The sequence below is a fragment of the Chrysemys picta genome, unplaced genomic scaffold, assembly GCF_011386835.1.
Source record: "Chrysemys picta bellii isolate R12L10 unplaced genomic scaffold, ASM1138683v2 scaf344, whole genome shotgun sequence".
Classification (NCBI taxonomy): domain Eukaryota; kingdom Metazoa; phylum Chordata; order Testudines; family Emydidae; genus Chrysemys; species Chrysemys picta.
In genome coordinates, this window is record NW_027053051.1 from 35,615 (window position 1) to 51,752 (window position 16,138).

General features: G+C 51.1%; 1 protein-coding gene across 1 annotated transcript; it reads right to left on the reverse strand.

The window, feature by feature from the left end:
- Positions 1-332: 332 nt before the first annotated feature.
- Positions 333-15,814, reverse strand: LOC135978620 (protein MROH8-like). Its single transcript, XM_065579497.1, has 10 exons — positions 15,696-15,814; positions 14,944-15,023; positions 14,243-14,387; positions 11,114-11,209; positions 10,083-10,187; positions 9,237-9,372; positions 8,377-8,486; positions 5,352-5,504; positions 4,203-4,322; positions 333-392 (listed from the first exon to the last, which is right to left on the reverse strand). Exons 1-10 carry the CDS (start codon positions 15,807-15,809, stop codon positions 333-335), a joined length of 1,119 nt encoding a protein of 372 aa, XP_065435569.1. The 5' UTR covers positions 15,810-15,814.
- Between the last annotated feature and the right edge of the window lie 324 nt (positions 15,815-16,138).

Below are 16,138 nucleotides of genomic sequence, written 5' to 3' on the forward strand. Positions count from 1 at the left end.
GGGGATCTCCATTTTGCATTTGGCATCTTCCCTGTAAGAGTCCAAACAGTCAGAGATACAGGATCATTCCTTGACATCTATTTTATAGCTTTTCCAGAAACCAATCTGAACAGTGTCTTTACCCAAGTGGGTTCTGATGAGTAGGAAATTCAGACTTAGTCTGTGAATTCCCGTTGTCAAACACAGTAGCCCTTGCTTTGAAGTTAGCAGTCTTCCTCATTTACATTTCCAAGGCTCCAATTGTGTTTGATGGGTAATTTAATTACAGGGATATACACGATGCCAATGTAATGTAATAGCAAACAAGAATCCTTCATTAGTTTTCATAAACTTTACACATCAAGTTCATTCTCATCTTTTAACACCAACGCACGCTTTTGATCTAGGTTTAACTAATTACAGGGATATACACAATACAATAGCAATCAACAGGTTATAAAGATAAGTGTTTCCTTTAACTTTTCCTTTGAACTAAACAAACACACAGGTGAACTGCCTGATTACACTACAATAGCTTTTGACTTCTTTGATTTCTGTTAGCATCTGAGTGAATTAGCCTGCAACCCTATCCTGAACTGGCACAAGGGCAGGCAGTGTCACAGGGGTTTCTCAGAGCTCCAACATGGATGCGATGAATGGAACCCTCCCCCAAGGGTTTGTCAGGACATTATGGAGTAGCCCCAAAATGGAGGGGATAGTCTGTCCCTGTAAAGGTAGCGGTGCTAGGGCTCAGCCCACCCTTGTCACGTGGCGTGGCCCTGTCAGATTTTGAGATGTCTGATATACGTAAGGAGCTGGGAAATACTGGTAGGGAAGAAGTGGTCCAAGGAATAAGTCGTGTTCAGGAGGAACTCCTGTTATGTTTCTGTAAGGACCTGGGACCAGGAGCCTTGCAAAATGGGAGGGCCAGGACTCCCCTCTCTCCCAGTGAATTGGGATGAGCTTTAGGAAGGGGATCAGCCTCCTCCCTCCTAGCAGAGAAAACACCAGCAGGAGAAGGCTGAACCCAGGGGTGCTGGCACACGTTGTGTAGTGGGGGTGCTGAGAGCCATTGAACCAAACTGTAAACCCTGTATATGATGGAAACTGCTTCAAGCCAGGGGGTGCTACAGCACCCCCGTTCCCCCAGTTCCAGCACCTATGCCTGAACCTTCTGAGCCTGAGGACTGACTGGGGAAAAAGGGCCACCAGGAGAATCTGGCTAAGGCCCCACAGTTGGCTAACTTACAACCCAGCATAAAGGAGGAGACTGGGGGAGTCCTGCCTGCAGGAGAGGTGGAGGGACTGCCTGAAGTAAATGCCACCTCCAGGAGGAAGGCTAGGGGGCAGGGACTCCTATCTTATGGAGGGAAACCAGAAGGACTGTTTGAAACACAGCCCAGCTGCTGCCAGGGAGGCTGGGAACAGCTTTGAGGAAGCTCCTCAGAAGTTGGGTGGGAAGAAGTCACAAGGAGTCACAAATCCAGGGCAGGAAAAGCAGAAGCTGCAGACCCATGGGAGTTGCTAACAAGCAGGAAAAAGGGAGGAGCAGCTCAGGGAAGTGGTGAGGGATTGAAGGAACAGTCCTTAGCAGCCTATCATGGGGTCCGTGGGCTGGAACCCAGAGCAGAGGTCAGGTCTGGGTTCCCCAGCAAGAGGCAAAGTACTGACCTCAGGACTAAGAGACCAAGAATGATGAGGCTCAGATGGGGGCTGAGGGCCTGGCACAGAGGCCACTACATGTTGGGTTTTCCCATATTGGACTTTTCTGTTAACCCTGGAAGAGGTGACGTGGCCAGAGGGCCAGACCATGGAACCTGCGGAGTGTTGCAGAACCAGGAGGCTGGACAAGGGGGCACCAGTGTGGAATAAGCCCTGCAACATCATGTCCTGGCATGAGGAGGCGCGTTGGCGGTGAGTGTGCCTTGTGACAGAGACATAGGATAGATTTAACTGTATGGGGCTATGGATGTTCGAACAGTGACTTACGGCAGCAGACGTGTGAGAGGCTTGGTGCTCAGAGCTGTGGTGACTCTGCAGCTTCACAACCAGGTTCTCCATCACCTGTCCTCCGAGGGCCGGGTCAGCAGATAGGAACTGCCATAGCTCGGCCGCATTGCTAGAAATTCAGAAATACGGCAACATGAGGGACTGGATGGCTTAGGAGAAAAGCTATTAAACCTCTTCACCAATGTAATCTCTTTGTAAGAGAAATCCTCCTGTGGAGCCAACGCCCTGCCCAGCAGTCCAGTCCCCAGAGCTTGTGCAATTCAATGTGGAGCATGAACAAGGACTCCATGGACCTCAGATTGAGAATCACTGGCACAGGATATGGAGCATTTCAGCTCAAGGCTGCCAGTGTGAATCTGGCCTCAATTGGTCACGACCTGTTACTGGCTGATGGCTAATGGCTAATACAGCTTCTCTGGCAGCAGATGTCCTATACGAAATGAACTAAGGGTCTCGGACCAGTGCCCAGTGCGCGCTGTCCACATTACAGAGTCAACCACCATACTTGGCCCTTGTTGGTAGGTTCAGGGATTGAACGGGACATGGAGGCTGAATGAGCCTTTCTTGCCTAGTCGGCAGCCCCTCCAGCTATGAGCTCAGAGTGTTGTTAGGGGCAGTGTGGAGGAAGCTTCATCGTCACTTCCTGGGCTGCAGCTGAGCTTTTCATTATCCAAGGGTGTCAATGGGGCACCTTTCACCAGCATTAAATTCCCTTTAAAAAAAAAGGGGAGCGGGCATGCAGCAGCGTGGCTCAGATCTCTGCAGCGCTCAGCCAACAACTGTGTGAGGGAGGGTTTCAGTGGAGTCCTCTGATATGCAGGGCTGGCTCTAGGATTTTTGCCGCCTCAAGCAAAAAAAATTTTGGCCGCCCCCACTTTTTTTTTCATGCCTCCCTCCCCCAGCCCCGCCCCAACTCCACCCCTTCCAAACCCCTTCCCCAAATCCCCAGCCCCACCTCCTCCCCCGGGCGTGCCACATTTCCCCCCCCATTGCTTCCTGGGGGCCCCCACGACCTCCCACCCTAGCTCACCTCCGCTCCGCCTGCTCCCCCGGGTGCGCTGCCGCTCTGCTTCTCCCCCCTCCCTCTCAGGCGAAGGAGGGGGGAGAAGCGGAGCAGCGGCGCGTTCAGGGGAGCAGACGGAGCGGAGGTGAGCTAGGGTGGGGGGGCGCAGGAAGTAAAGGGGGGTAGAGGAACCGCTCCCCACTCCAGCTCACCTCCACTCCACTACCGCCGCCTCCCCCGAGCGCCCTGCTGCTCGGCTTCTCCTCCCTCCCAGACTTGCTGCGCAAAACAGCTGTTTTGTGCCCAGCAAGCCTGGGAGGGAGGGGGGAGAAGCGGAGCGGCGGCGGTGCGCTCAGGGAAGCAGGTGGAGGCGGATCGGAGGCGAGCTGGGGCGGCGAGCTGGGGTGGCGGGGGCACTTTTTCCCCATGCCCCGGAGTCAGCACCTATGATGGCCGGTTCCAGAATGCCGCCCCTAGAAATGTGCCGCCCCAAGCACCTGCTTGTTTTGCTGGTGCCTGGAGCCGGCCCTGCTGATATGGATTGTTTTTGGAACTCACCGCTTGGGATCATCCATCATAAAACCACGCTTTGCGTAATCACTGTTGCTCAACTTTTCCTGCCCAAACACAAATGTGCTTCAGACAGCAAACGTTCCACCTAGGCTCACTATCTGTACGTTCAGATGAAGGAGAACGGCGGAATGAGCTCTGCGCTTGCCAGCCGGAGTAGCAAAGGGATAGTGAACTCAAGAACACAGACTTAAATCCACCCCCTGCTCCAGGACCCATGAGCACTGACCGTAGGTGTGGGGGGCTGTGCTTTTGAGAACCTCTCCCATAGGCAGATCTCTAACAAGTCCCAGGGGCCGGGAGAGGGGGACTGGGAATGAGAGCTCCTGCCTTGCACATGGGGAGACACATTCAGGGAATGGGGGAGAGGAATCTCTGACAGGCGGATTTCGCTCGCTGTGGTTTGTGGCTGAAAAGAGAAGAGCCATCAGGAGGAGAGGGCAGGTAATTTGTCCCATGTAGAGGGGGGAGATTCAGTCCTCAACAGTCAGTGCTTTATACTTTGCCTTAGTAAGACCAAACAATGTGCTCAGTGGTGAGGTTCTCATATAGGGCCTCAAAGGATCACGCGAGGCCTGAAGAGTGGAGGCATTTCGTACCTGTCTGTAGGGAAGGAGTAGTCCAGAAGGCATGCGATCACTGTGTCCAGATGCTCCGCCTCGCCAGCCAGCAGGGCCACTAACTTCTTCATCAGGGTCCTGGAGCTGGGCTGCTGGACTGAATCCAACCGGCTGCAAACCCCAGCCACAAGGTCTGCTGCCTGAGAGAGAGGGAACCAGATGAGACGGGACAAGACTCTCATCCCATCCTGCAGCTGGGGCAAGAGGGAACCTCAGCATCCCTGGAGAATCAGAGTTAGCCTCTAGGTTTTGCCTAAAAGTCACAATTTCCTATATTATTGGCAGGGCTCATTTCAGAGCCTTACAAGGTGCATTGTCGCAAAGACCACATATCAATGGCTCAAAGGAGATGAGTCCTATCTAGGCACAATACAGGGGTAACATAAGAATGGCCATACTGGGTCAGACCAATTGTCCATCTAGCCCAGTATCCTGTCTTCTGCTGGTGCCAGATGCTTCAGAAGAAATGAACAGAACAGGGCAATTTATCGAGTGATCCATCCCCTGTCACCCACTCCCAGTTTCAATCAGAAGGCGTAGGGACACCCTGTGCACAGTGTTGCACCCCTGACCACCTTGGCTAATAGCCATTGATGGACCTGTCCTCCAGGAACTTCTCTAATTCTTTTTTGAACCTGGTTATACTTTTGGCCTTCACGACATCTCCTGGCAATGAGTTACGAGTTGTGTTGTGTGAAGAAATATTTCCTTAGGTTTGTATTAACCCAGGTTTGTGTGTGTGTGTGTGTCTGTGTGTGTGTGTGTGTGTGAAAGGATAAATAAAACTTCCCTATTTACTTTCTCCACACCATTCATGAATTTATAGGTGTGGGCATCCCATGGATTTATACAGAGGCAATATGATATTTTCTGTCTTATTATCTATCCCTTTCCTAATGCTTCCTAACATTCTGGTTGCCTTTTTGACTGCCATTGCACACTGAGTGGATGTTTTCAGAGAATTGTCCATGATGACTCCACCCTTGAGTGGTAACAGCTGATTTAGACCCCCTCCGTTTGTATGTATAGTTGGGATTATGTTTTCCAATATACAGGAATCAGACTAGAAGATCTGATGGTTCCTTCTGGCCTTAAACTCTCTGAACGTATGACTGTTCCCAGCACAGGGAATTCTAGTTTCCGTCCATCTCAGCAGCAGCGCCCCATACCTTCTCCACCTTAGTCCCACCGCTGTTCACCATGGCAGACAGCAATCCCTCTGCAGTTGGCTGGCAGTTATTGTTGCAGTGATTCGTCAGGCCATCCATAACAGTCAGAATGAAATCTGTCCTCTCTCTTGGGTTGAAATAGACTCCAAAGAGCTGAAGCATACAGGGAAAAGTGTAATTTACAAAAGGCCTCGTCCTGATTCCATGGGGGGCTGATAACTACTGGAGCCCAGAGAAAGCCCTGTCTGGGGGTTGCAGGTCCTCTCCAGCTTCTCAGGGGCTCTGTTTTACTCCTTTCTATTACAGGGCCCCAGTGGCTGATGAGGCTTCTGCTGCGAAACCATATCACTCACAGTGAGGCAAGAGGACTAGTTAAACCATTACAGTGGCCAACCTAGGAGTGCTGCCGTGCACGTCAGGATGTGCATTTAGTGGTGTCAGACACCTACTTCTCAGGCATCCGAGGTGCAAGGGTCACCATTAAAAGATCAGCAGTTGCGGGATCCATGTAGTAATATTAGTAATGACTGTTACAGTACTCGGTCTTTGACTGTGACTGTATGTGATACCCTCCTACAACACATCCCAGCAGAAATACAGCACCCAAATCCTGATTACGACACCATCACCATACTTCCTGGCTTGCAGCCTGACCCAAAGACCATTGAAATCAATGGAAAGACTTCCATTGGCTTCAATAGGTTTTGGATCAAGCCTATATAGTATAGACCTCGTTGTGACAGCTTCTAACAACCCAAAGTACTAGAGCAGCAGGCATTCAACCTTCCCCATATGGACACTCCCTTTCCTATACTAGGACCCACCCAGAGTCCCCTTCCAAACTAGCCAAGACCCTGTCCCATTTGGCAATAAGGAAAGGGCAGGGTGGCTATGCCCCCCAGATTGGGAACCCATCTCCTAGAGCAGTGGTTCTCAATCAGGGATACGCATACCCCTGGGGGTACACACAGGGGTGGCAGGTTTGTATAATTTTTGGCATTGCTCAGAATGTGTCCAAGTCCCGCCTCCCCCTACACCTGCCTAAGGCTCTGGGAGGGAGTCTGGGTGCGGGAGGGGGTTTGGGGTGCAGGCTCTGGGAGGAAGTTTGAGCACAGGCTCTGGGAGGGAGTCTGGGTGCGGGAGGGGGTTTGGGGTGCAGGCTCTGGGAGGAAGTTTGAGTGCAGGCTCTGGGAGGGAGTCTGGGTGCGGGAGGGGATTTGGGGTGCAGGCTCTGGGAGGAAGTTTGATTGCGGGCTCTGGGAGGGAGTCTGGGTGCGGGAGGGGGTTTGGGGTGCAGGCTCTGGGAGGAAGTTTGAGTGCGGGAGGGGTGCAGGCTCTGAGATGGAGTTTGGGTGCTGGGTGCAGGCTCTGGGTTGAGGCAGGGGGCTGGGGTGCAGCAGGGGCTGCGGGCTCTGGGAGGGAGTCTGGGTGTGGGAGAGGTTTGGGGTGCAGGCTCTGGGAGGAAGTTTGAGTGCGGGCTCTGGGAGGGAGTCTGGGTGCGGGAGGGAGTTTGGGGTGCAGGCTCTGGGAGGAAGTTTGAGTGCGGGAGGGGTGCAGGCTCTGAGATGGAGTTTGGGTGCTGGGTGCAGGGTCTGGGTTGAGGCAGGGGGCTGGGGTGCAGCAGGGGCTGCGGGCTCTGGGAGGGAGTCTGTGTGTGGGAGGGGTTTGGGGTGCAGGCTCTGGGAGGAAGTTTGAGTGCGGGCTGGGAGAGGTGCGTGGGGGCGGCAGGCGGGGCCGGGAGAGAGACCCGGCCCCGAATATTGGTGGAGCCGGGTCCCCTGGGCCCTGAATTTTCTCAAGCCCGGGCACTATGGGCCCACATAACTTGCCGTCCCTGGGGATACAGGGGGTACATCAATTCATCTAGATATTTGCTTAGTTTTACAACAGACTACATAAAAAGCACTAGCAAAGTCAGTCCAAACTAACATTTCATACAGACAATGACTTGTTTATACTATCTACTATATCAGTGTTTCTCCATCTGGGGGTGGCAACCCCCAGGGGGGTCATGGGATGGGTTTAGGGGGGTCACAAGTTTAGGGTCGCCATTGGGGGTGGCAAGCAGGGCCCCTGCAAATCTAAGATACATGCAGAAGCTGAAGCCCAAGCCAAGCCCACTGCCTAGGTTTGCCAACTTTGTAATATTTAAAAACCGGATACTCATGCAGGAGTGCTGGACCTCTTCTGCCCTGCCTCTTCCCCGCGAGGCCCTGCCCCGCATTTGGTCCTCTTCTCCCCTTCCACTGTTTCTCACTGCTCTTCCCCTCTTCCCCGCCCAGGTCAGGAGCAATTTGCCTGCTGGGAGCTGCAGCCGCATGATGTGGGTAGGTGGCGGCCCCGGTTGAGTAGGGGCTGGTGCGGGTGATGACCTGGCACCTCCCCACCTCCCTCACCCGCAGTAACTGGACTTTGGGTGTCCAGTCAGTAGATCTGACCGGACACTATCAGATCCCCTTTTCAACCAGATTTTCTGGTCGAAAACCGGGCACCCGGCCACCTTACCACCGCCCAGGGCTGAAGCTGAAGCCCGAACCCCGCCCCCTGGGACTGAAATCAGGTACAATAGTCTGGAAAGGTTGAGAACCACTTGCTGCAGAGTAGATCACTCTTTATGAGCATTTGTTGTCTTCACTGTTGTAGCCGTGTCGGTCCCAGGATATTAGAGACACAAGGTGGGTGAGGTTATATCTTTTATTGAACCAACTTCTGGTAGTGAGAGAGACCAGCTTTTGAGCTACACAGAGCTCTTCTGTCTCTGTCTGAAGAAGAGCTCTGTATGGCTCAAAAGTTTGTCTCTTTCACCCACAGAAGTTGATCCAATAAAAAAATTGGACCTCACCCATCTTGTTTCTTTCTGAGCATGTCATTTCTAGCCATGAGTAAGGGCAGGAGCTGTAATTCTTGGGTAAGCCATACACAATAGAGATGGGCGATCCAGGGACAGGAAGTAGTTTGGAGCTGTGCGATACCGTATTGTACTGACACCAATGTAGAATGGTCATTAGTGCCAGGATGTGATTACCTCTGCGATCCTGGAGGGGCTGTTGTAAACCACAGTGGGGCTCCAAGCAGCCAGAAATTCCTTGTTCCTCTGTTCAGTCCATTCCACATTCTTTCTGTCCAACTGTGCAACTGAAATACATGTTAATAACACTCTTAACTTTCCATTCTGCTTCCTGACTTCTGCTCTCATCCCTCTTTACTGAACAAAGCCCTTTGTTTGGCTCTGATCCAGGAAAGCATTTAAGCACGTACATTATTCTAAGCAGATGAATAATCCCAGGGACTTCCGTGGGACTACTCGCCTGATGAAAGTTACAGATGTGCGTAAATGTTGTGCTGGATCAGGGCCTTGACCCCCAGAGTAAAGTGGCTCTATCAAATGGTGACTGGAATCTAGCCAAAACACTTCAGTGGCATAGAAGTGGATTAACACAGTCATGAATCGAGCCCCAGATTTGGATCCAGATTTCCAACAGCCATCAAAGTTCTGGGGCGTTCGGGGTACAGGCATCTCGAACTGAACTAATTGGTCTGATGGCGTTGAATCCCCTATCATCATGTCCCACTGACCCTTCCCATTCCCACTGATGGAATGAGCTCTACCAGTCTCAGTTTGCGATAACGTGTGTTGCCTTTCTCTGTATTCCCCCCCTCCCCTTTCCTCTCTTTGAAAGTCAGGGCTAGAATTACGGGATGACTATCAGACGCTTGTTTCTAGATCCACAAAAAAACCAGCACTCTGTTCAAAGGAACAAATACCGAGCCAGAGGCTCTACTTCTTCCTCAGGCACTATCCTGAACGGGAGCTTTGCCTGAGGAAAGTCTCTAGCATTTAGCTCCCAGGAGGGGGATTCAGATGCTCATCAGTGCTTCTCTTACTCTTTTGGCGCCACGCAATAGAGACGAGGTAATGAACAGCCCCTGCTGCCTTTGAGCTGATCGCCTTGACGGGATCCCCACAGCGGATCCCCAGCACTGCAACCAGGTGTCCGAGCCTGGTGAATGGAGACGCTTCCTAATTGTACAAAAGAGGAGAGGAGGAATCCATTACCACTGCAGGTAAAGTGGGCTGTGTCTCCTAGGCAAGGAGTCTATATCCACACAGTCCCTTTCTATAATGGGGCGTGATCCTCAGCTCTCCCTCTTCAGAAGAGGCTTGGGAGCCAGAAGAAGAATATAGGGCTCGATCCCGCACCACAGACGTCCACTGGAGTTTTGCCACAGACGTCAGTGGGAGCAAGATCAGGATCATAATGATCTGTAACGGCTGAGGTGGGCTGGAATGGAGAGGCCTCTTCCTGCAGCTCCACAAGAGGAAAGTATCCCATGGTACTAGGATGAGGAATGGAGGCAAACAGGGAACCAGCTGGGGATGAAATGTCTTCAGTCTCTAGGATTTTGAAATCTCTTTTCTCTGAAATTCATTAGATCCAACCATAGAAAAACCCGTTTTTCCTGTGCCCCTTGTTAGCTGCCTTTCCTGCATTGGAAAGAGGTGGCCTATTCCTCCAGGGCACTGGATTTATTTTCCAAGTGTATCAGACACCAACCCATCTCAGTCAGGATGATGGACGAGCAACAAAATCGGTTTTTCCTCCGCCTATTAGGGAGCATTGCACGGTGGGGCCCCTCAACATACTTCTAAGCAGGAAGTTTCTCTGGCATGGGAGAGTGCCCTGTAGGTCTAGTTTGCAATCAGGTCACTAGAAGTCAAGAGTTACTCACATCCAGTTTGACTTCTGTGGCCACGAAGTTTAGGAGCAGTATGCTGCTCCATACAGCCCTCTCCCGCCGGCAAGCTTCCCTGGACTGCATCCAGGAGTCCATGAGCTGCAGGAAAAACAAGAGAGGTTAAAAATAACAGGGGGAAAGGGTGTATACAAGTGATCCCCAAAGGATATCTTTATTCTGGCTGAATCATCTCACTCTTACAGATACAGGCAGCGTCTGCTTTGTGCAGACTCAAAATACACATGGAATTCTTCTCTTTGAACGAAAGCAAAGTGCATTTCTCTCTGAGGGCCCAGTCACACACCCGCTGAAGTCAATGAAAGTTTTGACATTGATCTAAGGACCGATCCAATGCCCATTGAAGTCAACGGAAAGGTCCCCATTTGATTTCAATGAGCATTGGATCGAGACTTTAATGGATGCAGGATTGGGTCCTATGTAAGGAAGGGAAGGGCCAAGTCTTCTCTGGACAAGCCACACAATCCAGCATTTCATTCAGCAAAATAAGAGCAGCTGGAGGAAAACTTCTATTCTTTCATGATTGCAGACTTTGGGCCAGCCCTCATGCTCTGTAGTTAGCGGCAGTCTTGGTTCCCATTGCACCCATTGGTTCTCACTGTGGGACAGCTGGAGCTGGGAGTTCTGTGGAGGCCAGGTGCCAGCCCTCACGGGGGACTAGAGTCCTGGCAGCGACCCCTCCAATTGAATCAGGAGTGGCAATGATGGGCAGTAAAGGGAATAACGTCCTCATTTGGAAAGGACACTGTGATGTAAGGGCCACCTGGAGACAGGAAAGAAACTGAGGGTAACAATGGAGGAGATTGTCAGACCTCACCGATGGAAATAGAAGACTCCCCCGTGCTACATGAACCTTGTCACATATGCCCTAATAGGAGAACCCTGTGGAGATGGGGCACTCCGTTCTTTCCTTAACTCTCCTTTCCCTCACAAGCTCTTGACAAGATTTTCCTGTTCCTCTTCCCTACCTTACCATCCTCCAACCGGCATCTCCAGATCCTGTTTACCTGCAAGATCCTCTCTAGCTCAGACGGAACTGGATTTTCTAAAATCAGACTCTGGAGCATCTCGTTGAGGGTCTGCAATGTTTCAATGAAGAGAACCTGAAAGGAGGGGGAACCGTTATGCTCAGCGCCACAGAGCTGTGGATTATACAAATAATTTATCTTATGGGCTTGAGGCAAGAATCACAGGGTGAAATTCTTTGGCCTGTATTATACAAGAAATCAGGCTAGATCAGGGGTGGCCAGCCTGTGGCTCCGGAGCCATATGCGGCTCTTCAGAAGTTAATATGCGGCTCCTTGTAAAGGCACCGACTCCGGGACTGGAGCTACAGGCGCCAACGTTCCAATCTGCCCGAGGGTGCTCATCAGGGGCGTAGCCAGGTGCAGGGAACAGGGGCAGTGGGAAAAAAAAGGCGCCACCCGCTGCGGCGCTTTTACTGACAGGGCGGCGCTCCGGGTCTTCGGCGGCACCTCGGCGGCGGGACCTTCACTCGCTCTGCGGGTTTTCGGTGGCACCTCGGCGGCGGGACCTTCACTCGCTCTGCGGGTCTTCGGTGGCACCTCGGAGGCGGGACCTTCACTCGCTCTGTGGGTCTTCGGTGGCACCTCGGCGGCGGGACCTTCACTCGCTCTGCGGGTTTTCGGTGGCACCTCGGCGGCGGGACCTTCACTCGCTCTGCGGGTCTTCGGCGGCACCTCGGCGGCGGGACCTTCACTCGCTCTGCGGGTCTTCGGCGGCACCTCGGCAGTGGGACCTTCACTCGCTCTGTGGGTCTTCGGCAGCACCTCGGTGGCGGGACCTTCACTCGCTCTGTGGGTCTTCGGTGGCACCTCGGCGGCGGGACCTTCACTCGCTCTGCAGGTCTTCGGCGTCATTTCGACGATGAAGCTTCAGTGCCGCCGAAGACACCCGGAGCTAGTGAAGGTCCCGCCGCCGAAGTACCGTCAAGACCCGGAGCGCCGCCCCGTCAGTAAAAGCGCCGCAGCAGGTGGCGCCTTTTTTTTCCCTGCTCTCAGGTGAGTAAAATGAAAAAGGCGCCACTTGTGCTCGGTGGGGGAGCGGCCGCTGCCCCGCTTCCACCCTAGCTACGCTACTGGTGCTTACTGCTCAACCCCTGGCTCTGCCACAGGCTCTGCCCCCACTCCACCCCTTCCCGCCTCATCCCCTGAGCCTGCCGTGCCATTGCTCCTCCCCTCCAGAGCCTCCTGCATGCCACGAAACAGCTGATCGGGACGTGCGGAGAGGGAGGGGGAGGCGCTGATCAGCGGGGATGCCAGAGGGCGGGAGGCGCTGGGAGTGGGGTGGGGGAGCTGATGAGGGGCTGCTGACATATTACTGTGGATCTTCAGCAATGTCCATTGGTAAATTCTGGCTCCTTCTCAGGCTCAGGTTGGCCACCCCTGGGTTAGATGATCTAATGGTCCTTTCTGGCTTCCAAGTCATAAACCAATAGAATTTATAGTTCAGACCTTGTCCTAAGACAAGGTCTATAAAAATAAGGCCAGATCCTCAATGAGTGCATATTGACATAGCTCCATCAGCGGGCGTGAAGCTACACGGATTCATACCAGCGAAGGGTCTGGCCCATACTTCTTGTACACAATAGTTGCTAAATAATTAGCTACTTCACTTATTCAATAATGTGGGTGCCCTGAGCGCAAGAGAAACCGTATTTAGATTTGTTCTGGGCAGTGAATCCTTCAGGAATCTCGAGAAAACTAGCCTCATGTTTCAACTGATATTGGCCTGCCGTGATTCAAAGCTGTGCTCTTGACAATCACCCAGAAAGCCAGATGCATCGTTATATCCCTGCCTCATTTCCATTATAAACCAAAGGAAACTGAGAACAGAAAGACATCTGCGGTATAAATGACCCTTTTCTTATAATTGATCTTCCAAATCATTCCCCAAACCTGATGTAATGAATTCATCAATGCCTCCCTTGGGAAGATAACATGCAGCAAAGCCCTTATCAGAGAGTAAGGAAAATGTTATAGCAAAAGAAAGTCCTACATTGAAATGAGATTTTTTAACATTAGAAATAAATATCACTTTAATAAATATATCACCTTGTCTTTGCAGGAGTGCCGCCAGCTTTTCTGCTGCCCTAGGCGGCGGAAGGTCCCGCCCCGAAATGCCGCCCCCCACAGAGGCGGCGGAAGGTCCTGCCACCGAAATACCGCTGTGGTCGCCACCCCCCAAATTGTAGCGCCCTAGGCGACCGTCTAATGGGTTGCGCCGGCCCTGTGTCTTTGCCCTTTACTCCTCTGGGTCTTAGATACTATTCACTCCAATGATTTGGTTAGAGAGAGCATATGTGAGCATGCGGGATGTGAGGCAAATTAAGTGTTCTAAATTCTATTGACTTTGGTAGTGAATTTGGTCCAGTGTCTGTAATTTCTCTCCCCTCAACTTTAGGGCCATAAATGGCTTTTCAGAATTAAAAAAGCGCAGGCAATGAAAGCTTTAGCAACTCTGACAGTACGGGTCAGATGGTTAAAGATTTGCCACCATATTTACACCCACAATTTGCAGGCGCAGCTTTGCTCCTACTGGTCTTTTCACCCGTCAAGTTGATCACTTCGATGCCAAAGTACTGGATTTAGGTGTGAAATCAGGTATTTCAGGTGCCCACGTGAGCTAAGGTGTAACTGCAAATAATTGCAGGTCAAAAGTAGGGACTAAAGTAAAGTTCAGGCTGAAAATGTGGCTGTATCGAGTGCCGCAGGACCCCAACTTTATTCAGCTCCTTCATGCAAGAGGACCTAGCTGTGGGAGGTGCCACACACCAGAAATACCCGGTCAGTGATCAAACAATCGCCAGCCCCATTTCTGGGGCAAGCACTAAGTACGTTTTCCTCATTCCACATGCCTCATTCTAGCTTCACCACCCAGATTGGGATCCCCAGTAGTTCCCTAGTAAATTGAAAACGGATGGATCATTTTCATAATTGGGAATGTGGCAGCTACTTGCTGTATGCATGGGACGAATGATCAGGGCCACGTCACCGGGGCTAAAGTCCCCAACTGCTACTCCACAATGGTGTTCCATGAGAAATTTCGCTGACAGTGTAGTCACATATCCCCAATATGGGCCCAAAGTAAGTAACAGGAAACCATTCTTGAGTTACCTTTGTGTACTGGCCGCTTATATTCCTGATTACTCCTTGCACCTGCAATGTCACTAGAAGTGGCAGGGAAAACACGCTCTTGAGGAATGTTCTCAGCAGGACCCATCTCTGGTGGGAGCCCATGGCCTTCACCACATGCTTTTTGCTGGTAAAAGGAAGAAGCCTGGATTGGACTTTGAGGTGCTGAAGCGTAACGGAGGCATCAGATGGTGAGGACATGAACTGAGGGTTATGCTGAAGGAGCGTGAGACTAAGAGACATCTGGACTATACAAGAGAACAAGATCATGTGAACAGTAACAATGTAGGAGAGTAAGACACTGGCAAAGATTAACAGAATACAGGAAAAGCACGGGAGGGCAGGGATTGGTGACCCGAATAGTAAATCCGGCTCAGAAATGCTACAGAAGAGAGTGAAGGAAATGACTCAGCTGACACCTCCAGAAAGAAAATCATCTCAAAATGTCTGCAGAGACTCTTGGCTTTGAATCACATGTGGAGTAAAGAGGATTACAATGTTACTGGGTAGAAAATCATCAGTCAGCCATGCAATAGTCCCCCACCTCCTCCCCAAAGAGTCCTCAGCATCTAAAGAGAAAAAGGCACGAAGTGAGGGACTGCTATTGGCAACTCTGGTCCCACCAAGCATGGAGTGAGAAGCCAGGTGTGAAGGCTGGGCAGTTAAATTAGAAGTCACGTTACCTCAGCTCGATAATGATGGCCATGGCCTGGAGCCGTATGGTGCTGGAGAGAGAGTCCCGGGGTTCTTTCTTAATCATCTCCTGTAAGTCCCAAAGGGGCAAACATAGTAAATGAGACACAAGTGCTCCCAGCATCAGTCCTACTCCCTCACACATTCATTGAGGAGGTTATACAAAGCCCTGGCATCACAGCTAACTCTGGAGGCCTTAAAAAAGGCAAAATTAGCCACAGGCTTCTCCGGAGTCTCCAATAAATCCCCAGCTAAAAGAACATCAGATATTCCAAAAGTAACAAGGAGCCCAGCCAAACCCCAGGATCTTCCTTTCTGATGGAAGAGCTCCCAGATCATGAAACTGCTCAGCCAGTGGCGTTGTCCAAAGGGATCTCATCTGTTTCTACCCAGCCACAAATTCACTCACTCATTTCCTCATCCATCTCTGTTCACTCATCTCCTACTTCCCACCAACTAGCATCCTCTCTCTGTCCATTCACACTAATATTTCCAGTCAATCAGCACTGACCTCAATTTTACACACTGAAATAATTGCTTCAGTGTATACAACAAAGTTCTTTACAACTCTCCAGACCTCAATTTTACACACTGAAATAATTGCTTCAGTGTATACAACAAAGTTCTTTACAACTCTCCAGATTCCATGGACCCTAGCGTGGGTTTAGCAGCTAAGTATTCTCCACAGTTCATCAATCTTTTCCAACCAACAACACGGACCCTGTGTATATTATTGACTCACCACTATGGCTCCTGCAGTGTCTGATGCAAAGTTGTAAATAAAAAAGTCAGGCATGTTATGCCAGTCGATGCTCTTGCTGAGAACAAACAAGAGTCTTAAGAAACTTTTTTTCATAATGAAATCCTAAACCAAAATGAGAAAAAATATATATCAGGGTGAATGGGATTTAGATAGATAAATTAACAATGTTGCAGAGCAATGAATAGTCAGGATCAGAAATCGTGGTGAGTTGAGGATGATGATGTATCCGGGCAGCACCTACAATATACTGGGCTCTGTCTGCAAACAAAGGAAGACACAGGCCCAGCTCCCAAGAATTGACAGTCTAAGAAGGGTTCTGATGGCTTCCAGCAGAATGTTGGATTGTGTAGGACCTGACTGTGTGAGCTACTTGTTCAGAGAAGGGTTGGATCAAGGAGAACAAGCAGAACAGCAATGGGACT